The sequence below is a fragment of the Thermochaetoides thermophila genome, assembly GCF_000221225.1.
Source record: "Thermochaetoides thermophila DSM 1495 unplaced genomic scaffold scf7180000011816, whole genome shotgun sequence".
Taxonomy (NCBI): Eukaryota; Fungi; Ascomycota; class Sordariomycetes; order Sordariales; family Chaetomiaceae; genus Thermochaetoides; species Thermochaetoides thermophila.
The window spans coordinates 1,390,780-1,413,989 of NW_006383032.1; the positions used below are offsets into that span (position 1 = coordinate 1,390,780).

Below are 23,210 nucleotides of genomic sequence, written 5' to 3' on the forward strand. Positions count from 1 at the left end.
GGAGGACGTGCGAGTTCCTCTTTATCACCAAACGCTTTTTTACTTCGGTCGCAACAAAACACATGCGACCCAATCCAACATTGTGATCCCCTCTGCGATTGCGACCGATACCATTCACAAATATATCCAGTGAGGGGAAATACACTGATAATTCTTAATCCAAACGACCAATAGAGATGGCGTCGTCGCTGGCCCAGCAGCTGGCGCAGATTGCCGCCAACTCGCGGTCCAGCTTCAATGTCAAGGCATTGAAAGCATCACACTCAAAGTCGCTGATCTGGGAGCCCCGTGTCGCTGTGTCTCAAACGTTCGCCGAGATCTATTCTCAATGTTATGAGGGTTTCAAAGAGCTTTGCCATCTTGACTCGCGCTTTGTGCCCTTCGACGCGACGCTGTTCAGCGCTCAAAGTCAGGAAGTCGACCGTACTCAGATGACTGCTGAGGAAAATGCGGCTTTGGACAAGCGTGTCGACTCATTTTTACACCTTGTTGGGAGCCGGTTGCGGCTCATGCCTGCTATTAAGGCTGTTGAGTGGTTGATTCGGCGATTCAGGTAGGCAAAAAGAACTTTTGCTATCCCCTCTGTTTGGATGTTAACAGAGCGTGGCAGGATACATGAGTTCAACACGGGCACACTTCTTGCTACATTCCTCCCCTACCACACCATCCCGGCCTTCGTGACCCTCCTTTCGATCCTGCCTGTCCAGCGGATTCCGATTGAATATCGATTCCTGGACCCATACATCAAGTCTTTAACCCCGCCACCCCGCGCCGCCATCGTCCAGCAAGCAACTAACCGCCCCGATCTGCTCTCCGCCATTTCCCGGTACACCCTCGACTCATGCCGTGCGAAACAAGAGTATCCGGGTTTGATCTCGTTCTGGGGTGGTATCATGGCTGAGGCCGTTAATGGCATGATCGACAAGATGCGATCCGGCCGCAGAGCCATCCAGCTGGAGAACGACCACCTGCTATTGCAGCAAATTGGCCCTGTCCTCAGTGAGGCCATGGTCATGAAGGATGTGCCCGGCATTCAAATCGCCAGCTACATGGTGGTCGCTATCCTGGCTGCGAAGGGCAGCCTCAATGACAACATCTTGACTGCCTTTATGGAGCAGTTGGTCCACGGCTGGACAGTTGATACCTTGCGCCCTGGCCTTGTCTGCCTAACTATGCTGGCCCAGCATCGGTCCGCGAAGCAACTTTCAGGCCGTGTTGCGAAAGCCGTCATCAAAGTCCCGGACCTGGTTTCCTCTCTACGAGATATCAGCAAGGAGCATCAGGTTGATAAGCTGGCTAACGGGCTGGTACTGGCTTTTGTTGACAGGCTGGCCAAGAAGGGAGATATCCGGACGCTCCCAGTCATCAACTCGCTGCTGCTGTCCGAGCTGCTTCAGGAAAAGCAGGCTAAGGTTGCTTACAAGGCGCTGCTCCTGGCGGCCCACAAGATTGACGACAATGTTGATGCTGATGGCAATATCCGCAAGCAGGTCGGTTCTGCTCTTGTCAGGTTGTCCCAGGCCGAAGGTGATGTCGGCGATGCCATCCGGACCGCCATTCAGGAGGTCGACTTCAACATTGAAGAGCTGGAGCTCAAGCTGGGTGCTGCCATCCGGCCGAAGCTTGCCATTGAGGAGGCTCCGGAGCCCTCGGACGAGGCAATGACCGTCCGGCCGGTTGACCAGAGGCCGAGTCTGGATTCAACCTTCGAACGGTTGTCGAAGCTGCAGCCCACAGCCACCTCCTGTCTTGCTAAGGATTCTGAAAGCCTGTTCAACGATCTGTGTAGCGTTTTCTTGTCAGCTGCCGTTTCCGAGAGCGACCTTGAAAGGTTCGATGCCACTCCGGTGTTGAGCCGTCCTAAGGCCCCTAGCAACTCGTTTTACCTCAGCTTCTACCTGCGTGTCTGGTGCGGGCCATATCCGACATTGGCCAAGGTGGCAGCTCTTGAGCGCGTCAAAACCCGCCTGAAGGAGGGCGACTGTGTCGACAAGGATTTTCAGGCTATTTTCCCTTACTGCATTGCTGCTCTCAGTGACCCAGCCAAGAAGGTACGTCGTGCGGCAGCCGATTTGGTCGCCGTCCTGGGGTCTGCCTACAAGTCCTTGGAGAAGAGTCAACAACTCTGGGCTGCGAAGGACTTGTATGGCAAGACCGGCACTACTAGCCCGCTTGATAAGGATGCTCTTAAGGCCTTGATTCGCTCTGTCCTCATCCCCTGTTTGGAAGAGTCGGTCCTGCACGAGGACCATGTGGTCGCGGCCCTCGTCGGTGCCCTGGAGAGCTCCAAGGATTCTGAGAATAAGAACGCAGACAAGCGTCATCTCTCTCACAGCGCCAGGCTTAGCATCTTCAAGTTCCTCTGTGGGCATGTCGTCGAGACACCGCTGTTAGCTGTCAAGCTTCGCTTGCTCCGGTCGCTCAACCAGATCCGTCGCATCTCTGGTACCACGAGGACCGACCTCTTGCTTCCTCTGCTTCGTTGGTGGGCTGGGCTGAGCGCCAATGAGGCTGCCGAGCTTGCTGCTCAGGAATCTGTTGACGTGCCCGCTATCGATGACGCTGTCGTCGATGTTGTCGTTCCCAACCATGCGGCCGGCCTGGAAGCGTTCTTCCAGCTCGTGAAGGAGGCTATCAGGCCAGGTCTTCTCCAGGCCATCTTTGCTCGCATTGCAAAGATGTGGCCCTCCATGAAGTCCGACACCAAGTACTCCACGGCCAAGACTTTGTTCGAGCTTACACAGGATCCTAAGCTCAATGCTGAGCAGAGCGACGTTATCACCGAGGCTGTGGAAGTTCTTCGCAAGGTCGACCTGACAACCGATATCCTGCACTACTTCATCGACTCGCTGCAGGATGAGGTTCGTCTGGCAACGGAGGGCCCGGCCAACAAGCGGAGACGTGTCAGCACGACGGAGCCCGGGCGTGGTGTTGGCACCCAGAGCAGCCCTGAGCTACAGGCAGCGCTGAGCAAAACCACTTTTGTTCTCGAACTCGTTCAGGAGTCGACTCCGGCGAACCATCCGGAGCTTCTTCCCAGCTTGTTCACGACCCTCTCGGACCTCCACCATCTCAGCGCCATTGTGGGATCAGAGCTGGGCTACCTTCAGAACCTGGTGCTCAGCAGTCTGCTCGCCATGATGCCGACATACAAGGACAACAAAGATCTGACGATCGATGCCTCGGTTGGCCATGGCGATGTCCTTGCCACCTGCATCCAGAAGTCAACCAGCCCTGCAGTTATCAACTCAGCCTTGCTTTTGGTGGCTAGTCTGGCTCGCACAGCCCCGGATGTCGTTTTGCAAAGTGTCATGCCCATCTTTACTTTCATGGGCAGCTCTGTGCTCAAGCAGGCTGATGACTACTCGGCTCATGTCGTCAACCAGACCATCAAGGAGGTCATTCCCCCGCTCATTGAGACCTTCCGGAAGAGAGGCCGGAATGTTGTTGCTAGCGCCAAGGATCTTTTGGCCAGCTTCGTCACCGCCTACGAACATATCCCATCGCACCGCAAGCACAACCTCTTTATCTCCCTTATCCAGAATCTTGGTCCGGATGACTTCCTGTTTGCCATTCTGGCTATGTTCGTGGATAGATACGGAGCTACCGATAACATGATTACCTTTATGACGCAGCTCATCAGCTCGTTCACAGTGGAGACCCAACTCCAGACCCTCCTGAAATTCCTGGATCTGGTCGGTGACCTGTTCAAGTCCAAGCCTACCCTGTCAAACGTTCTGCTTGGTGGTGGTAGCGGCCTGAATGGCGAGCAGGATATTCAAAAGGCTGCCACCAAGCAGCTCAACCTCCTTCCTCACCTACTGTCCAACCGTCGCTTGAAGCGAGAGATCATGCAGCTGGCCGAGAGAGACGACATGGAGGCCGGTAAGATCCGCGAACTCTATGCCGCTCTTCTCGAGGGCATCCTCACTGTCGCCAGCACTGTCAAGACAAAGAAGACTCTCCATAGCCGCTGCGGCGACGCCCTGTCGAACTTGCTCAACCTGCTCTCGATCGCCGAGTTCATCAAGAGCGTCGAGGCGCTGCTCGACCGGCCCAACATCGGTCTGCGCCAGAAGGTTCTCCGTGCCCTCGAGCTGCGCGTCGACAGCGAGAGCAGCGTGGACCCAAAGTCGCGCGAGGCCCTGCTGGCTTTCCTGCCACAGCTGACGGCCGTCATCCGCGAGTCGGACGACATGAACTACAAGCACACGGCCGTCATCTGCGTCGACAAAATCTCGGAGAAATATGGCAAGAAGGACCTCGATGCGGTCGCGGCTGCTGCTACGACCATTGCTGGCGACTACTGCTTGGGCCAGCCCTCACAGAGCCTGCGCGTCATGGCCTTGCTCTGCCTGGCGTCGCTTGTCGACGTTTTGCAGGACGGCATTGTTCCCGTGTTGCCCGTCGCCATCCCCAAGGCGCTGTCGTACTTGGAGCAGAGCGTGGCAGAGGGCGGTCGCGACGTCGAGCTCCACAATGCTGCCTACGCCTTTATGACGGCGCTAGCACAGCACATCCCGTACATGATTACGGGCAACTACCTGGATCGACTGCTGGCTTGCTCCAACGCGTCTGCGGCGGCCAATCTGGACGACGAGGCCAACGCTAACCGCATGCAATGCCTGCAGTTCCTGGCCAAGCTTGTCGACGCCAGGGTGCTATATACTGGGCTCCACCAGAACTGGGCTTCTGCTGCCAAGTTTGGGTTCTCTGTAAGTTACAATCAACGGACCATATCGGTTGGGCGCATACTAACATCACACAGGCTATCTCCGAGTATCTTCAGATCCTGGGCATCGCCCTGGACAAGCACTCCAAGACGGTCGTCGTCAAGAACGTATCCTCGTTGTCGTCCATCTTTCTTTCGGCTATGGACCTCCGGCGCACCGTCGCTGCAGGCGATATCGCCTCTCAAATCAGCGCCATGGAATTGGATGAGATTGAGACCAAGACGCACGAAGACGCCCTTAAAATGGTCTACAAGCTCAACGACGCCGCCTTTCGCCCCATCTTTTCCAAATTCGTCGAGTGGGCGACCACTGGCCTTCCCAAGTCTGATGTTACTGGCCGCACGTACCGCTTATATGTTGTATTCGGCTTCCTGGACGCCTTCTTCGGCTCGCTCAAGTCCATTGTCACGGGCTACGCGTCATACATCGTTGATGCATCAGTCAAGGCCCTTAAGGCAGTGGACTTCGCCGTGCCCGAGGAGCGCAACCTCTGGAAGCGCGTGCTGTGCACACTGGCCAAGTGCTTCGAGCATGATCAGGACGGGTTCTGGCAGGCGCCGGCGCATTTCGGTGCTGTCGCGCCCGTGCTCGTGGAGCAGTTCCTTCGTGCGGAGGGCCAGGTTACCGCGACGAACGTTAATGATGTTATTCAGGATGTCGTGCCGGCCGTGGTTGAGCTTGCGGCTGCCGTGGAGAGCCAAGAGCATTACAAAGAGATTAATACCGCGCTGTTGAAGCACCTCAGGAACGGCTCGCCTGGTGTCAGGTTGGCGGTTGTTAAGTGCCAGCAGGCGATTACGGCTAAGCTCGGGGAGGATTGGTTGCATCTACTGCCGGAGATGCTACCATATATTAGTGAGCTGCAGGATGATGACGATGAGGTTGTGGAGAGGGAGAATAGGAGATGGATTGTCGGGATTGAAGAGAAGCTTGGCGAGTCGCTTGATTCCATGTTGCAGTAAGGGGATATTCGAAAGAGGAATGTTAGAGGAAGGATGGGGTGGTGAATTGTTTGGTTTTTGTGAACGGAGTTATGGCTGGCAAAAGGATTGGGTTGATAATGTGCATAATGGTTTTGTGATTTGGTCTCGAGATATCTGCTTGATGTCATTACTTCGGTTTGTCCATTGTTGATTCTATGATGGTGTCTCGTATGTGCTGCTCAGCTCACACTCCCTGCCCCCAAGTCCTGTACCCTTTGCCATGCTATGGTCAATGCTGAATTGAACGCATCTTTCTTACCCTTGGATCGGCAACACCGGTAGCCCTGGGACATACAATGCAGGGCTCTTTCTTCCGGGCCGCTCATAACCGGGGAAGGACCCACCATTTCGGCGAAGAGTCCGGCAATGTCGGGAGCCGATGATGCGGGGGACGGAACATTGCCCCACAATGCTGAGGAGTCATATGGATGTTTCAGAGCTCTTATACAGAAATACTTGTCACGACTACATACTTGGCAAATTAACAGCATCATATAGCTGGATGAAAAAGACACAGGTACAAGCAATCTGGGAATTGAGTATTCTTGTTGCTTGACTCTTATTCTTTGCTAGGGACCCAGCTGTTGAGGCTGAAAAGGGTTGAAATATGCATGGGAATCCCATCACGGCATACATGCATATAGCCTTGACAACAACCGGTTTTGATGCCGGTATCGAACGATGCGTCACCACATGAGTAGGAAGACTTTTGCAGCTTCTTGCGGCACAGCGTGGTCTTCACAGAGACATTGAAGAGGATGAGAGGTTGGTAATTATTGCATGCCTACTCCTGCCATGTCAATGGGGAGACATACCTTGGTTCTGTGTGGGGGTTCACCCCAAGGGACACTTGAAGACCGGGAAGGGGATGAGAGGGTAATCGCTTGAACCCTACCGATACTCCGAGAGAAGTTGTCTGGGAGCTCAAAAATGAATGCAACCTTCACCGGATGAGAGACTGGTCTGGGGAAAGGCAAGAAAGGTCAACTTCAATCTTCTGAGGTGGATGTTCTGTAGCGCTCGGTCATTAGTATCCCAACTTTATGCGAGACCCATAGTGATGGCGCAAGATGTCGAAGCACGTGTTTCTCCCCGAGCCCTAGACCGACCGGATCGCTGGGCGATCGGGTTGACAATGCATGCTGTTAATGCAGAACCCTGAATTTCCATTCTCATCCCAGCAGACAATGAAGTTTCTCCCTAACTTCCCACTGCTGTGGATCCGCCCCACAGCCAATCGATTCCATTCCTAGCTCCCCCAGCCGTCGGCATGTCGACCAGTCTCGCGGCGAGTCCACCAGCATCTCAGCCGAGGCTCTCTCAGCGCTGAACAGGGCCAGCCAGCCAGTCGTGGGCCACGAATGCTCGTCACCGGGTCAGAACGGGCTCCACTTTCAGCGCAATCCATCACCGTATGTGGATGGCTGCGACTGTACTTCCTGCAGAGCGCAGGCGGGCAGGCCATGTTTTGACCAACCACAACTTTGATCCTGTCTCGCCAGGCTTTTTTTTTTGCTTCTTTGGCTTTTTTCTTTGCATTGCTTGCTTGAAGTCCCAACCGTCGATCATCTTGATAATCGCGGTTGAGAGTCTTCCATCAAACGTCAACAGTGAAAAAACAAGCACATCTTGTGATAGCTGATCACGATCACAGCCGTTAGGTGATCAAGCACACGCGATTGCGACACCGCAACGTTTGTATCTGCACCTTGATGAGCACACAATGGCTGCACTGTAGCTCGAAACGCCAACGATATCAGCAACTTACTCTACTCTAGCAGCCGAGACCACAACTACAGCTATTTCTCCTGAAACGCCCACGCCGATTTTTTTAAAACTTCAGCTTCCCGATAAACAACCCTCCCGGAACATCTCCAACAACTTTGGCCTACCAACCACCCACCATGCCATCCTCCAAACGCGCCTCCTTTGCCGAAGCCGACACGCCCCTGAGACCGCACCGCGGCATCACCTCCTCGCTCACTGGGCTCGCCAGCTCGGCTGATGCCCGTCGCAGCTCCTCCTCGCATATATCCAAGACCTACCGCCAGGCGTCGACCCTCTTCTTGACCCGTCGCCTGCCCGAGGCCCTGTCGACTATTCTTCCCCTGGTGACCCCCCCTTCGCAAGCCGCTTCCGAGGCAGACAAGGAGAATGGGGTTACTAGTCCTACGACTGCAACTGCGGTCCACGAGCCGGCCCCTGTGGCCAGGGCGTCGCGCTCTTCGAGGATCAAGGTGTGGAGTTTGTATCTGACTATCTTGAATGCTGTGCTGGAGATGGCGCCTGATGAGGGCAAAGACGCGTTTGGCACACAGGAGTGGCGCGCTATTTGCCATAAAGTGCGCGAGGGCGAGATTTGGGAGGAGGTGGTTAGGAACGGGTACCATGGTGTCGAGGGAGATGTTGATCCCGATGTGGTTATCAACTTGTAAGCCCCCACCCCCCCTCCTTTACCGTTATCCCCGGACAGCTTACTGAGAACTTGACTAACATAACTCAGGGCAACCCTCCTCCTTGCACACGCCAAAACACAGCAACTCAACCAGAAACGCCTGGAAAACTACTTGGCTACCACTCGCGCCCCAAACTTAGACTCCATATCCGAGGCACACTTTGCCCAGCCCTCAACCCCCCGTCTTCGTCCCGCTTCTCCCGCGCGCAGCGTCGCTGGCGCCAACACTCCGCGCGACCTTGCTGCGCGTGTCAAGCTCCTCGAGCTGTACACGCTGCACGTTTTGCCGCGCAACGGCGAGTGGGACTACGCCCGTGAGTTCATCAGCGTCAGCCCCGTCCTCGACGAGGAGAGGCGCGACGCCTTCCTCCAGGCGCTTACTACCCTACGCGAGGAGGCTGCTGAGGCCGAACGCAGGGAAGAAGAGGAGCGCCGTAAGCGCGAGGAGAAGATCCGGCGGGATATCGAGGAGGCTAGGAGGCTGCGCGCCGAGAACGAGGCGCGCGAGAGGAAGCGCATTGAGGAGGAGCGGGCACGCAGGGAGAAGGAGGAGAGGGAACGGAAGGAGAAAACTGCCGCAGCGGCGGCGGCGGCGGCGCAGAAGAAGGGGGCAGCAGGGGATCCTTCGCGTGGTGGGCTAAGACGGACGGTCAGCACGTCTTCGTCGACTTCGGCGTCGACGAGTGCTAGTAGCCCGACTAGGGCTAAGTTACCTCCGGCCACGCGAAAACCGGGCGGGCTGTCGAAGAAGAGCTTGTCATCGTCCAGCTCCTCGGGAGCAAAGTCGCCGCCTTCACTGGCCAGTCGCGCGTCTATGGTTCTGTCGAACCTGCGCGCGCTGTTGGTTGATGATGTCGCTGTGGCGTTCAGGACAAACCCTTACTTCTTGCTACGCATGCTGGCGTTTGTGATTGGCTTCCTACTGCTGCTGAGCCGGAAGAATGTGCGCAAACGGCTGAACAGGGTGCTGCAAGTTAGCTGGAATAAGGTGAAGGCTACTGTGGGGATGGGGGCTAAGGTTAGTTATATTTGAGAATTGAAAGGGGAAAGGAAGGTTAGGAGGCGGGGTTTTGATGCGACATAAAAGGGTGGTGAGTCCTCGGGCTGGGAGGGGCGAAGCTGACTGGCTTGAGGAAGGGTGGTGTAATAATGGGTATATAAGCCCCCTCTTGTCCAGAGGTTGAGGTGCCGATGGAAAGAGGAGGGTTCGGATGTAGGATTACCACCTGTATCGCGGCGGACGTGGTTGTTTAGTTTCCTTTGTGACCTTATTTCCTTTGTACTATTGATGATATGGCTTTCTTACCTCTTGCACATCCTAGGTACACATAAAAATGCAGCACCACAGAGTAGATAGAAACGAATGTAATGTGGTGGATGACACGACGTTTTGATAGTGTTTCTGGCGAAATCAAAACATAGAGAATATCTTGCTTCTATGTGAGATTATGTTCATGACTCCAAACTCCAGACGCCGTTATCCTCGGTTGCTCTCTCAAAGTCACATGATATCCCTTCTAACCCCTCAATAAAACAGCTCAACCCGGGCAACGATGTCGTTAAAACATTGTATTCGTCCGATTTGTTTTCTTTTGGTAGAATAACTGTATGGCAACCGTCAGCATCCCATCTCCCTAGTCTCTGCATCGCCTGGGGTAGAGAACTTACGTCTGTCCTCGAACTACCCAAATTAATAATCTTCGGACACCCGTCCCTATCTTTTTCCAGGCGAGTGCACTCGAAGCAGTAGAAAGCGTCGGAAATCCCCTCGCCGCCGCACACCACGCACTTGTTCTGGTAGTTACCGAAGCTACACTCATCGCAGATACGGACCAACGTGGTGGGTCGGACGTAGGAATCGCACACGGGACATTTGCCGTCACATTTATCGCAGAGACGGCCGATCGCGATGCCGGGTTGTTTACGGCACATTACAAGGTCGCTGGGGAGCAGAGGTTAGCAGGATATTCTTTCGGGCGGGTGGGGGGGGGCGAGTGCGGGAAGAGGAATCGGGACATACGGATGATGACGCGACATGGTTTTGGTTTTTCAATGTCTTTTTGAACGGGAAAGTATCAACGGTGCTTTATATAGCCGCAGAATGTTCGCTGTCGGGTCGAAAATGCTATACAAGATGTCGAAGTTGATGGATACACAGTACAGAGCGCGAGGCTCAAAACATTCGTTTCCGTGCAGCTCTCGGTTTGCCAGCCTCGGCGCGGTGGCGTTTGCCTTTTCAAGGGTTAGGGTTAAAGTGCGCAACTTGGTCCCGCTTTTCTGCATGACACCCTGCAGACGGGAAGCAGCGTCTTAACGCGGCGCGTAGGCCAGCATCTCAGCCTCGCGATAAGAATTCTAACCCCCCCTTTCTAAACCCTACCTCGACGTCTTAACTAACGTTTGTACTTGCTGTCCGGCATCAGTCAATCGAGCTTGCTTGAGCGAAAAAGAATTTATAGGCTTTTGATTCAATTCGATCGTGATTGAGCTCCTCAACGGCAACACTTCGAAGAATCTTTTCTGATTGATCGATCGACCGAGCGCGAAGAGCTCAAGTTCACGAGACCAGTCTCGTTTTCCAACTTTGAGTCTTCAACACCTTGCTACGTTTGAGCTATTTTTCAGTTTCAACACTAGCAACATCTCCAACGGCCTATCTTCCCGATTTTTCCCAGCGGCCTTGCGCCGTCAATCCCGAAAATGAGCGCATTCACAGCAGACCTCCAAGACCCCCTCCCGCCGACGACAACAAAGCGCAAAGCCTCACCCGATCTTCCGGAAGATGACGCCGCGACGACTGCGAAGCGTACAAAAGTAGATGACGATACTGTGCAACCCAACAGAGACGCCGATGATGCTGCGCAGAATGGCGCTGAACGACGCCCCTCTATGGCCGACACCAGGCCCTCTGCCGCTGCGACCGCAGGCCGCAGACCCGGCCGGAACACGAACATCTCCCTCGAAGAAAAGAAGCGGGGCCAGAGGCTCTTTGGTGGGCTGGTTAGCGCGCTAAGCAGCAACAGTGTCAGTGGACCTGGGCGGGCTGGCGCAGCGGGCAGATCAGTTCCAGGGGTTGCAGGAGGGTCTGCGTCGACGAGAGGGAAGCTGTCCGAGCAACAACAAGAGAGGAGGAGGGAGATGGAAAGACGGGCGCAGCAACGGAGGGCAGAAGATGAGAAGAAACGGGCTGAGAAGAGGGAACGGTTAAGGAAGGTTAGGTTAGTGGAGCAGGTTCGGTTAGATGAGGAGGCGGTATGTGCATGCCCCAAGAATATTTTAAGTTTTGGGATGCTAACGACAGAGTAGATGAAGACACGACACGCGGCGATGCTGGCAAGGGCGCATAGCTTGTTTACGAAGACCGAGCCGAGGATTGTGAGTTTCCTGCATACACTTATTCCTCTGTCCTTTCCAGCAGCAGCGGCTAACCTTTCCGCGAAGTACTACCTCCCCTGGCAGCTCACCAAAGAACAAGAAGAGACCATCCACGAGCAAGTCCGCGAAGCGCAAGAGACGATTGACCGCGAGACGCGAGACTGGGAAAGGCGCAAGGAGCAGAGGCTCAAGGAGCTTGGCGTCGAGGTTCCTCCGACCCCTGAACAATCTCAACAAGACGAGCCAGCAACGAATCGTGAAGAGGGCAAGACTGAGTCAAACAAAAAAGAACAAGCCCAAACGGTTGGTGAGCCCACTGAAGCAGGCAATGATACTAACCCTTCGAATGGTGAATCACAACAACAACAACTACTACTACCATCTACGAATGCCCAGCCTGGTAAGACCGTCCCAGCGCAGGCATCATCAAGTTCTACTGGTACCTCCGTTGCCGATAGCACGAGCCAGCAACCTGACCATGAAGATGCCGAGAACGGAGACGAGATGATGATGCAGGATGCGGAGGACACGGTGATCTATTAACCGCGTGCTCCTCTGCCGTCCTGGTTCCTAGTTCCCCAGTTGGTGGAGAGATCGTTCTCTGTCACATTCGGAAAGCATGCAGATCGACAACATAACAGGACTTGACAGAATCATGATAACATGAACAATGGATAAGTCGAGACGATATGACAAAAGATCGATGGATATGAACGCATGTCTTGGACGGATTGGATCGGTTGTGCATTGTCCCGTGACGCAACCAGAGCCAACCGGTCGTTAGCCAGCGAATACACTATGAAACAATGAGACCAACAGCGAAGCAGGCGAGAGAGCTTCTGTTTCACGCTTGTTTGCGCCTATTGATCGATGTATGTCTAAAGGTCCCGTTCCTACGGAGACAGAGTATGTGCCATGTATACTAGCTGGGTATTCCCTATCATCTAGTGAGCTGGATGATTCCACGGACATAGATCATGGCAGTTGTTCGATGTGAACGAAGGGTGTCCACTCATAACTGGTTTGTCAGGAATGGGAGTTGTTGGGAAACCCGCTAAAAATACCATACTGGGCTTGCTGATGACCTAATGTTTGATTAGAAATACGATTTTCATGAGAAACAGTCCTGTTTGACTTCAAGGTTTCCAACAGCGTTGTCCAACGAAGGGCGCATGCACAATGTCACAAGCCTTGAGTGAGTGCTGCGGGGGAGTCCCACTCAGGGGCCCGTCCGCTGCGTCATCGGTGTGTTGTCTTACCGAGGTTCCTGGGTCAGGTCGTGGCTGGCGTAGTTTAGGCTGGGATTATTTTCCACATTGTCAACCTATTCAAAGTGCTTGAGGCTCCTTCTTTATTTCTAAGGGCGAAATTGTCCATTGTTTAAAGTGTAGCTGAGAAACTTGTTGATAAAGAGTTCATGACCATAACCCAACTCGGCCATGCAGCTTGTCCGAGCCCCGAAGGCTTGCGTCAAGCTGTGGGACATTCCCAGCTCGCAGGATCTGCGCCGTGCCCGGGTCTGCACAGCCGAGTGGCCCACTTTTGGCAGGGCCCGGGACGGTAAGACCTCCGGAAGGGGCAGGTCGGAGATCTGGAGAACCCTGAGGGGAATATACAAAGAGTGAGGAGGAGGAGGAGGGGTGACATAACCGGGTTTGGTGCGGACACACTTCAACTGTGGGACATGCCTGTAGGACTTCGCAAGAGGCGGTAGGACTAAGGCGACCAACAAGGTTGAGAGAAGAATTACTGCTGCAGTGTTTCTTGCGCTTCGACTGTGGAAGTTTCGTCCTGTCCTGAGCTGCAAGGGGTTGGACTGGGTGACGGGATATAAAAACCGGGAAGGGGTGGAAGGAAGGTGTGCTTGTGCCACTTGGCCACTGGACTCAACTCCCCCATCATCTTGTCTCGGTCCCATTACCTACTCACACTTGCAGCTCGATTACACTCGACACCGCCATCAACAAGCCTCCTTGAGCTCAAATCAACCTTTCGGTTGGAGCTGTCAATCGAGATGGCTGCCGTTGACAAGCTCACGCCCTCAGACTCTCGGGTCCAGCACCGGACCTACACCGTCCCAGCATCCAACCACACCTACCACTACCTCTTTGCTGAACCGCCGGCTAGAACTACTGTGACAGGGACGGCGTTGTTGATACACGGATTCCCTGATTTGGCTTTGGGATGGCGCTATCGTATGTCTCCTTTACTATACTTTCTGTCTGAGGATAAGAATGAAGAAGACTAACATGAGCAAAGAGGTCCCAGCGCTCGTGTCGTTAGGCCTGAGGGTCATAGTCCCCGATATGCTCGGCTATGGCGGGACTGATGCCCCCGAGAAGCTGGAAGAGTACTCCTACAAGAGCGTGACCAACGACCTCGTCGCCCTCGTGAGGCACGTGCTCCGCGAGGCAGGACATAAGGACCCCGAGAGCGAAAAGATCATCCTCGGCGGGCATGACTGGTTTGTTATCCCCCCCCCCTCCCCCGTCTCTAACGCTTCCCATCATCCCATAAAAGGAGCTAACACATCTCAGGGGCGGCATGGTAGCCTGGCGCTTCGCCCTCTGGCACCCGTCCGTGCTCCGCTGCGTCTTCTCCGTCTGCACGCCCTACTTCGCGCCCATCTCTCAACCCATCACCCTCGAAGTCCTGACCTCCATCCACTCCAACTTCCGCTACCAGCTGCAATTCCGTTCCGGTGAGTGCGAAGCCCGCGTCGGCCGCGATCCTGCCCGCGTGCGGGCTTTCTTAGGCGCCTTGTACGGCGGTCGCGCGCTGATGGAGGATCTGAAGACCATTGATGAGGGTAGAAAGGGGCTGTTTGATCCTGAGGTTGGGATCCCGCTTGATTTGGTTGAGCAATGCCGGGTTGGACCGAGTCCTCTGCTTTCCAAGGAAGAGATGGATTACTACGTAGAGCAGTTTGCGACTGGAAAGGGAGGGATCAAGGGGGCGTGCAATTGGTACCGTATGACCGAAATCAACAACAAGGAGGAAATGGAGCTGGCACAAGCGGGTAGGGTGAATATCAGGACGCCGGCGCTGATGGTTGTCGCGAGAAAAGATGTGGCACTGAAGCCGGAGTTGGCGGGCAAGATGAAGGATTTCATCGAGAATTTGAAGATGGTTGAGGTCGATGCTAGTCATTGGGCGTTGTGGGAAAGGCCGGCGGAGGTTAATGCGCATCTAACGGAGTGGTTGAGGGGGATTTTGGACAGGGAGGGGAGGTTGAGGCCATCTATTTGAGAGAAAGTAATGGAACAAACCAAGACATCAGACTGATGATGGGATGTGTACCAGTAGTGATATTAGACAATATTGCTTCGCCTATCTACAACGTCATGTGTCTCGAGCAAGCTCCAATTAGCAGACTCCAATACTCCAAACGCCAATGCTTTAGCCAACCCCTCGGGTGGAAGGAAAGAAACCCAACGCCTTTCATACCCATCTGTAGCAAAAAGCATGAACTTGACCTGCGAGAACTGCGAACCTCTCCTTACAAGAAACCCTGGAAAGGAAGACATGCTTCCAGCTAAGTGTTCTCACTTCAAAGAACGCTTTTGGCCATCCACAACTGGGGCAGCTGTCTTTTTCTTATTGGACTTGCCACAAATGGCACACACTATCAGCCAGTTAGCGATGGGGTCGTGAGATAGATGAATTTAAATGCATCATACCATCTTGCCTATAAGCACATGTATTGCAGTACGAGTGCCCCTGAGAAATTTTTGTCTTACACCTCAGGCATGAGCTGGAGTACTGGGCAAATGGGTTCTTTGCTGCTTTGGAGAGGAGCTTGCTCTACAAAATATTAGCCTCGATCTGGCGGTCTCTGTGATTTTCAAATCAAGACTCACCTTGGAGATGCCTGCTTGACCAAGCGTTGCCTTTTGTTTATCAGTCGAGGATGAGCTCGAAGCTGGCGAACCATAGTACATCTCAGTCTTCTTCTTGACCTCCGGAGTGGCGAGGACAGTCTTGTGGAGGCGCTGGCACTTGGCGCAGACCATTTTGAAGTTTTGTCTCGGGGAATTCTCTTTCGATAACGGGACGTAGTGAAAAGGATAGGTTTCAATAATTTTAGGTAAGAAGTATGTACTTTTGACAGATCGTGTTGACTTGATTTGACTGCAAACTTGGTGGTGTGAAGTCGACAACCACGACGGCGAGGCTTGTGGAGATGATGGCATCGATGAGATGAAGACAGGAGGAACAAACAAGATGACAGGCCCGCCCAGGCCTTGTCGCACAGGGCTGAGGCTGCGCGCTGATTGGTCAGCTTGTCTTCGAAAAACGAGGTTCTTTGGCTTCACTGCCACGGTGGAGCTGTGCCAAGCCAGCCGCCGCAAGTGATGCCGACTCCGCTGACGTTGGGTTTTTTTGGGGGCCCAAGACTTTCCAAGACAGCGTAACAACAGCAGCACAGGCTCCTCCCTGACGAGCCCCTGTCTTGACTTTGGTACGTAACTTTCATCTCGGCCTGATTGTCAACTCTCGATCTGCGACAGCGGCAAGCCAGAGTATTCCGATTGTAGAAAAATCTTTCCAAATTGCGAGTTCAAGCAGATGCGATAGAGATTCATTCTGAAGTCACAGCAAACAAATCAGTTGTTGAGGTAGTACGCGGTCGATACAAAGACTCTCTCTCTCGCGTCACGTCCCTCCTTTCCAATCCCAATCCCTCAATCCAAGTGGACGCCCGCTCCTGGTGCCGCTGCAAGAGGCCCCCTCCATCCTCCACTCCTTTCTCCTACACGTTGGCTGCACAGCTGCACGGCTGCGCTCAAGCAACAGAACGGCTGAAGAAACCAATAGCTGCCCAAGACCTTAACAGTTCGCACCCAGCCAGAGAACGCGGAGCTGCAAGCACGCAAGGAGGCTCTGCCCTCATCACTTCACTACGACTTCGCCCGACTCCACGATAATTGCCCGACCAGCGATCGCGCTTACGACTGTCCGCGCAAGGCGCTCATTCGAAAATTTCCCGATTCCTCGACAACAGCATCGTAGCGCGCCGTCCGGATCGCTCGGCGTTTCAGCAATCAACCTTTCATAACTTGGCCATCCGTGGTCCCGCCTACCCCAACCGATGCCTGCGTCCTCCTCGATCTAGCCGACCCCCTTCGTTTCGTTGCCTAGAAGTGCCCTCTCGATTGACCCCTCCGATTGTAGCGTGCGCCGCCATCCAGCGGCATGTCCGGCCGCCCGCCCCCCGGAGCTGCCTCAAGCTCCCATCACAACCCCAACGAGGACCTGCTCCTCGATCTCGACAATGACCAGCCCATCTACAACTCGGGCCAGCGCTCGGCTCTGACAGATGATGACCTTATGCGATCGCACAACTATGACCAGGATGGCATAGCCCCCTCACGCCCCTCGGTCTCGTACGACGACTTCATCGGCTCCTCCTCCTCCCAACCCAGACACTCCGCCGGCAGACCTCCACCAAGCTCGGGGCTTTCTGCGCCGGGTCCATCGTCGCGGCCAGTAGGCCCGTACAGCACGGCCGAGATCAACCGGCAGTACAGTCAGACATCAGACCTGGGTAACTACCAGCGCTATGCCGACGACTATGATGACTACCCGGACGAGGGCACCTCCTACTACCAGCACGGTGGCGCCGGCGGCGAGCCGTCCTCCGGGAGAGCAAATGCGAGGCAGCGTAACAGCGTGCTCAGCCTGGGAGGCGGCTTTCTGGGTCGCGTCAAGAACCGTCTGGGCATGGGCCAGGGCTACTCCGAGATGGACCTCCCCCTGACGGAGTCGCGAACGGGACATAGGACAGACACGGGCAGCGGCGAGATACCAGCCCAGCCGGAGAAGAAGAAGTTTGACTTTGGCAACTTCCGGTTTGGCTTTGGCCGGTCCAAGCCTGACCCGTCAACCCTCGGCCCGCGCATCATCTACCTCAACAATCCGCCAGCCAATGCCGCCAACAAATATGTCGACAACCATGTGTCGACGGCCAAGTACAACTTCGCTACTTTCTTACCCAAGTTTCTGTTCGAGCAGTTCTCCAAGTTCGCCAATATCTTCTTCTTGTTTACTGCTGGCTTGCAGCAGATTCCCGGATTGTCGCCAACCAACCGTTACACTACTATCGGCCCCCTGATTGTCGTGCTGCTTGTCTCGGCCGGCAAAGAACTGGTCGAAGACTACCGCCGCAAACAGGCCGATAAGGCCCTCAACATGTCCAAGACCCGCGTCCTGCGCGGTACGACTTTCCAGGAGACTAGGTGGATCAATGTTGCCGTCGGCGACATTGTGCGCGTGGAATCGGAGGAACCTTTCCCGGCTGATCTCGTTCTGCTGGCTAGTTCGGAGCCTGAGGGTCTGTGTTACATCGAGACGGCTAATTTGGATGGTGAGACCAACCTCAAGATCAAGCAGGCTCTGCCTGAGACCGCGTCGTTGGTCAGCTCTACCGAGCTGAGCCGCCTGGGAGGCCGTTTGCGTTCTGAACAGCCCAACAGCAGCCTGTACACATATGAGGCCACCCTAACACTGCAGACCGGAGGCGGCGAGAAGGAGCTGCCCCTGAACCCCGAGCAGCTGCTTCTCCGTGGCGCTACCCTACGCAACACCCCCTGGATTCACGGCGTCGTCGTCTTCACCGGCCACGAGACCAAGCTGATGCGCAATGCCACCGCGGCCCCCATTAAGCGCACCAAGGTCGAGAAGCAGCTCAATAAGTTGGTCCTGATGCTCGTCGGAATGCTCATGGTTCTCAGCGTCATCTCGACTGCCGGTGACCTGATTATGCGTGGCGTTGCCGGTCGCAGCTTCGAGTACCTCGATCTGGATGGCATTACCGGCGCCATTGCTGTCTTCAAGATCTTCATCAAGGATATGGTCACCTACTGGGTCTTGTTCTCGTCGCTCGTGCCCATCTCGCTATTCGTCACTCTGGAAATGGTCAAGTACTGGCATGGTATATTGATTAATGATGATCTGGATATATACTACGATGTCACGGACACCCCGGCGAACTGTCGAACGTCGAGCTTGGTTGAAGAGCTTGGCATGGTCGAGTACGTCTTTTCCGACAAGACGGGTACCCTGACGTGCAATCAGATGGAGTTCAAGGCGTGCTCAATCGCCGGCGTCATGTACGCCGAGAGTGTGCCCGAGGACCGTGTCGCAACGATAGAGGATGGCGTCGAAGTTGGCATCCACGACTTTAAGCGGCTCAAGGACAACCTCAAGAACGGTCACCCCACCGCCCAGGCCATCGACCACTTCCTGACTCTCCTCGCTACCTGCCACACCGTCATCCCTGAGCAAAAGGACTCCGGTGAAATCAAGTACCAAGCTTCCTCACCCGACGAGGGCGCGCTGGTCGAAGGCGCCGTGCAGCTGGGTTATCGGTTCCTGGCGCGCAAGCCTCGTGCTGTCATCATCACTGTCAATGGTCAGCAGCTAGAGTATGAGCTGCTCGCAGTCTGCGAATTCAACTCAACCCGCAAGCGCATGTCGACTATCTACCGCTGCCCAGACGGCAAGATTCGGATCTACTGCAAGGGTGCCGATACCGTCATTTTAGAGCGTCTCAACGACCAGAACCCGCACGTCGACCAGACACTGCGTCATCTGGAGGAGTATGCTTCAGAGGGTCTGCGCACCCTGTGCCTTGCTTTCCGGGAAGTCCCCGAACAAGAGTTCCAGGAGTGGTATCAGGTCTATGACAAGGCACAGACGACTGTCGGCGGTACCCGTGCCCAGGAGCTGGACAAGGCAGCTGAAATCATCGAGAAGGACTTCTATCTACTTGGCGCTACGGCCATTGAAGACCGTCTTCAGGATGGCGTGCCCGAGACAATCCACACCCTCCAGGAAGCCGGCATCAAAGTCTGGGTCTTGACCGGCGACCGTCAGGAAACGGCCATCAACATCGGCATGAGCTGCAAGCTTCTCAGCGAGGACATGATGCTACTGATTATCAATGAGGAGACGGCTGAGGCGACACGCGACAACATTCAGAAGAAGCTGGACGCCATCCGCGCGCAGGAACATGGTACCGTCGAGATGGGCACGCTGGCACTGGTCATTGATGGCAAGAGCTTGACATATGCGCTGGAACGGGATCTAGAAAAGATGTTCCTCGATCTGGCCATCATGTGCAAGGCGGTCATTTGCTGTCGCGTGTCGCCGCTGCAGAAGGCTATGGTCGTTAAGCTGGTCAAGAAGTACCAGAAGGAGTCGATCCTGCTGGCCATTGGTGATGGCGCCAATGATGTGTCTATGATCCAGGCTGCCCATATCGGAATTGGTATTAGCGGCGTGGAGGGTTTGCAGGCAGCAAGAAGTGCCGATGTGTCGATTGCGCAATTCAGGTATCTGAGGAAGTTGCTGCTGGTCCATGGCGCGTGGAGCTATCACCGGGTTTCGAAGACGATTCTGTTCTCGTTTTACAAGAATATTACTCTTTATTTGACGCAGTTCTGGGTATGTCCCTTCATCCGCCCTTTCTAACCAACCCCCAACTAACAGTTCTCAGTACACCTTCGAAAACGTCTTCTCCGGAGAAGTCATCTACGAGTCCTGGACGCTCTCCTTCTACAACGTCTTCTTCACCGTCCTTCCGCCCCTCGTCCTCGGCATCCTCGACCAGTTCGTCTCCGCCCGTCTGCTCGACCGCTACCCGCAGCTCTACTCCCTTGGCCAGAACAACACATTCTTTCGTATCAAGGTCTTTGCCGCGTGGATCGCCTCAGCCATCTACCACTCCATCCTGCTTTACATCGGCGGCTCGCTGTTCTTCCTTGGCGTGCAGAACGCCGAGGGCTTCCCTGCTGGCAAATGGGTCTGGGGTACAGCGATGTATGGCGCTGTGTTGCTCACTGTCTTGGGCAAGGCCGCGCTGGTGACGAATAATTGGACCAAGTGGCACGTCGTCGGTATTCCGGGGAGCATGCTCTTCTGGCTGGTCTTTGTGGGTGTCTACGGTACGGTGGCGCCCAAGCTGGGCTTCTCGATGGAGTTTTTTGAGGTCATCCCGAGATTATTTTCAAATCCGAGCTTCTGGCTGCAGATGCCCACACTGGCGATTCTGTGTTTGGCGAGGGACTTTGCCTGGAAGTTTAGCAAGCGCCTTTGGAAGCCGGAGGCCTATCACCATGTGCAAGAGATTCAGAAGTATAATATTCAGGATTATCGGCCTAGGTATGTCCCTGTCACCCCCCATTTCACAACTCTCTCTTACGGAGTGCTGATGGTCGCCCAGGATGGAGCAATTTCAAAAAGCCATCCGCAAAGTGCGCCAGGTGCAGCGCATGCGCAAGCAGCGCGGCTATGCCTTCTCCATGGCCGACGAGTCGCAGACACGTGTATTGCAGGCTTATGATACGACAAGACATCGCGGGCGGTATGGCGAGATGGCGAGTTCAAGAACTATTGGGATTGCCCAGTAATGATCTTAAGGAAGCTGAAGGGTGAGGCAATAACAAGGATAGGAGCATGGAAAGAAGATTCGATGATGATGATGATGAGATTCGAAACTTTGTTGGGAGTTTTGTTCATCAGTTACACTACTACCTAGTACGGGTTTAACTACCGATTACATACTGCTGCTGGCCTGGTTTATCAGGGGCCTGCCTAAATACCTACCATACAACACCTCACTGCTCAGTTATATACCTATGTATGACTGGGGGATTTAAAGGAAGCAGCTGGAGAAAGGAGAAGTGAATATAAATGAAATAAACGGAATGGAAAGATGATTGAGTCCAATTGTGAGGAAACTGAGATGGAATGAATGCGGCTCTGGTTTGGATGCATACCTACCAACAAAGATTATCAACAATGTTCTGCCGAGGTTGGAGCATACGTAGATGTCTGCTGTCGCTTAGGTCGTATCCAGCACTCTCATCATCCTCGGTTCAACATCACCAATCAGGGTATTTCGGGCAAGCGGAGAGCTTCTGTCCACCGCATTGTACGACGCCGTGATGTCTTCAGCGTATAGTCCTGACCTTACTACCTTGTACCGACGTTAGAGGCATAGCTCAGTATAGTGCCCTCTCCATAGTCCAGTGTAACCTCGCCCCCCGGTCTAAAATGTACTTTCAGCTCATTTACTCACCGCTCATCAGCCATCATGACATTGGATCCTCAGCTCATAGCCTGACCGCCTCTAGCATCCCCTAAAACGTACAATTTCCTTACAAAAGGTATCCACATCCACCTTCCTCAAACTCTCAAATCTTTCAACAATCCTTTCACTCGCCGCCGCTTCTTTGCTACACTCTTTTTCCTCGGCGTTCCTCTCTTGATGAGCTCGTCTCGTCGCAAGAAAACGAATCAAGGAAAATCCATACTCCTTACTCCACCACAACTTCTCTGTCAACCTGTAGGTTCAGGTCGCTTGTGCCCTCTCCACAGGAAGTTTTCCCAGAAGGAAGTCAGCTAAGACCCCGCAAAAACTCCACGGAGCCTCGACGTTACTCCAATTTGACTCCATCGCATCCTCCACACTTGCTGGAGACTAGCTTACGGCAATGTAATTGATGATTAGCTCTCATTTCCCCGAGATTTTGGGGAATTTTTTGAGCTCATCATCTAGGAGTCAAGAGTTGGAGAAAACAAATCTCTTCGTTCATCTTGGCTGGTGCTCTATCATCAAGCTGTTTGACAACAAGAAATAAAGTGTAGAGTTGGGTTGAGAACTTTAGTTGTCATTGTCAATGGCCTGATGGTAGCGGCACATTTGTAGAGAAAAGATGTTGGAGACGAAATATCGGAAACCTTTCTGGTCCACAAGGAGCTCCATCTTATTCAAGGATGCACTGGTCATGCAATAGGTGAATAAGCTGAATACATTCCACAGAGACTGAAGACATCACGATAGAATAAATCACATAACCGCTTAAGAAAACAGAAGGAGATCCTCCGGCCCTCATGTTAGATGCTATTATCACATTATCCAGGAGCTTTGTCAAGCTCATCCATGTCTCCGTCTAGATGACCTATTATGTAAGTTATAGATATGTACAGGTTATACCCAAAAATGCAGATAAGATATGCTCCGGTAGATTTGCTTTTCCCGTCCAGTTGTTGATAACCCGCCATGCCGTTAAACTTTTGATGACTGACCCACGTGTTGAAAAGGTAAGATGAAACATGAAACGGGTGAAGATGAATAAAGGACAGAACTAAGATGACAAAAGCAACGGAGAGTTCCGAAAGTTTGGGAAAGCCAAGCCTGTCCTCCCGCGGGATTGATGGGAAACCCCGCGCGAAGAAGCCACAGCGCCCAGAAAGACCCAAAAGGGCCGCATCCCGGTGATCCTCCAGGCCCGATCAGGAAAAGCCTACAAAGATCCGACGTCTGACGGACATCGAAACTCGCTGATCTCATCATCCGCTTTTTGTGGGGTATGATCCAAGGAACCAGTGTGGGAGCAATCAGAGAACGCCATCACCGCCACGAGGGGTCATGCCACAGAGCCCCGCACCAGAATGGTTGCATTGCGTTCAAGCTGATCCCCCCACATTGGGGCAACGGAATTAGAGAGGCAAGCCTTCGGATCAGCCGGCACGGATATGTAGCACTGCCCAACAACCAACAGGCTCCCCGCGCCAACCCTCACTCACATGACACGGACCCAATGATATGGGCTCATCTCATTGTGTTGGAGGGACATCACCCCTGGGTGAGGAAGG

General features: G+C 54.0%; 6 protein-coding genes across 6 annotated transcripts; 5 read left to right on the plus strand and 1 right to left on the minus strand.

The window, feature by feature from the left end:
* Positions 1 to 176: 176 nt before the first annotated feature.
* Positions 177 to 5,695, plus strand: CTHT_0024640 (uncharacterized protein; the record flags this gene model as incomplete). The annotated part of the gene is made up of 3 exons (XM_006692863.1): positions 177 to 553; positions 611 to 4,715; positions 4,769 to 5,695. 3 exons carry the CDS (start codon positions 177 to 179, stop codon positions 5,693 to 5,695), a joined length of 5,409 nt encoding a protein of 1,802 aa, XP_006692926.1.
* Positions 5,696 to 7,620: 1,925 nt separating this feature from the next.
* Positions 7,621 to 9,204, plus strand: CTHT_0024650 (uncharacterized protein; the record flags this gene model as incomplete). Its single annotated transcript, XM_006692864.1, has 2 exons — positions 7,621 to 8,147; positions 8,220 to 9,204. 2 exons carry the CDS (start codon positions 7,621 to 7,623, stop codon positions 9,202 to 9,204), a joined length of 1,512 nt encoding a protein of 503 aa, XP_006692927.1.
* A 1,667-nt stretch (positions 9,205 to 10,871) lies between these two features.
* CTHT_0024660 (uncharacterized protein) lies at positions 10,872 to 12,089 on the plus strand (the record flags this gene model as incomplete). Its single annotated transcript, XM_006692865.1, has 3 exons — positions 10,872 to 11,423; positions 11,478 to 11,546; positions 11,613 to 12,089. The coding sequence occupies 3 exons, from the start codon at positions 10,872 to 10,874 to the stop codon at positions 12,087 to 12,089; spliced, it is 1,098 nt and encodes a 365-aa protein (XP_006692928.1).
* Positions 12,090 to 12,985: 896 nt separating this feature from the next.
* Positions 12,986 to 14,795, plus strand: CTHT_0024670 (uncharacterized protein; the record flags this gene model as incomplete). Its single annotated transcript, XM_006692866.1, has 4 exons — positions 12,986 to 13,106; positions 13,484 to 13,741; positions 13,815 to 14,010; positions 14,084 to 14,795. 4 exons carry the CDS (start codon positions 12,986 to 12,988, stop codon positions 14,793 to 14,795), a joined length of 1,287 nt encoding a protein of 428 aa, XP_006692929.1.
* A 425-nt stretch (positions 14,796 to 15,220) lies between these two features.
* On the minus strand, positions 15,221 to 15,559 carry CTHT_0024680 (uncharacterized protein; the record flags this gene model as incomplete). Its single annotated transcript, XM_006692867.1, has 3 exons — positions 15,221 to 15,234; positions 15,287 to 15,350; positions 15,407 to 15,559. 3 exons carry the CDS (start codon positions 15,557 to 15,559, stop codon positions 15,221 to 15,223), a joined length of 231 nt encoding a protein of 76 aa, XP_006692930.1.
* Positions 15,560 to 16,742: 1,183 nt separating this feature from the next.
* On the plus strand, positions 16,743 to 20,959 carry CTHT_0024690 (uncharacterized protein; the record flags this gene model as incomplete). The annotated part of the gene is made up of 3 exons (XM_006692868.1): positions 16,743 to 19,994; positions 20,047 to 20,711; positions 20,773 to 20,959. The coding sequence occupies 3 exons, from the start codon at positions 16,743 to 16,745 to the stop codon at positions 20,957 to 20,959; spliced, it is 4,104 nt and encodes a 1,367-aa protein (XP_006692931.1).
* Between the last annotated feature and the right edge of the window lie 2,251 nt (positions 20,960 to 23,210).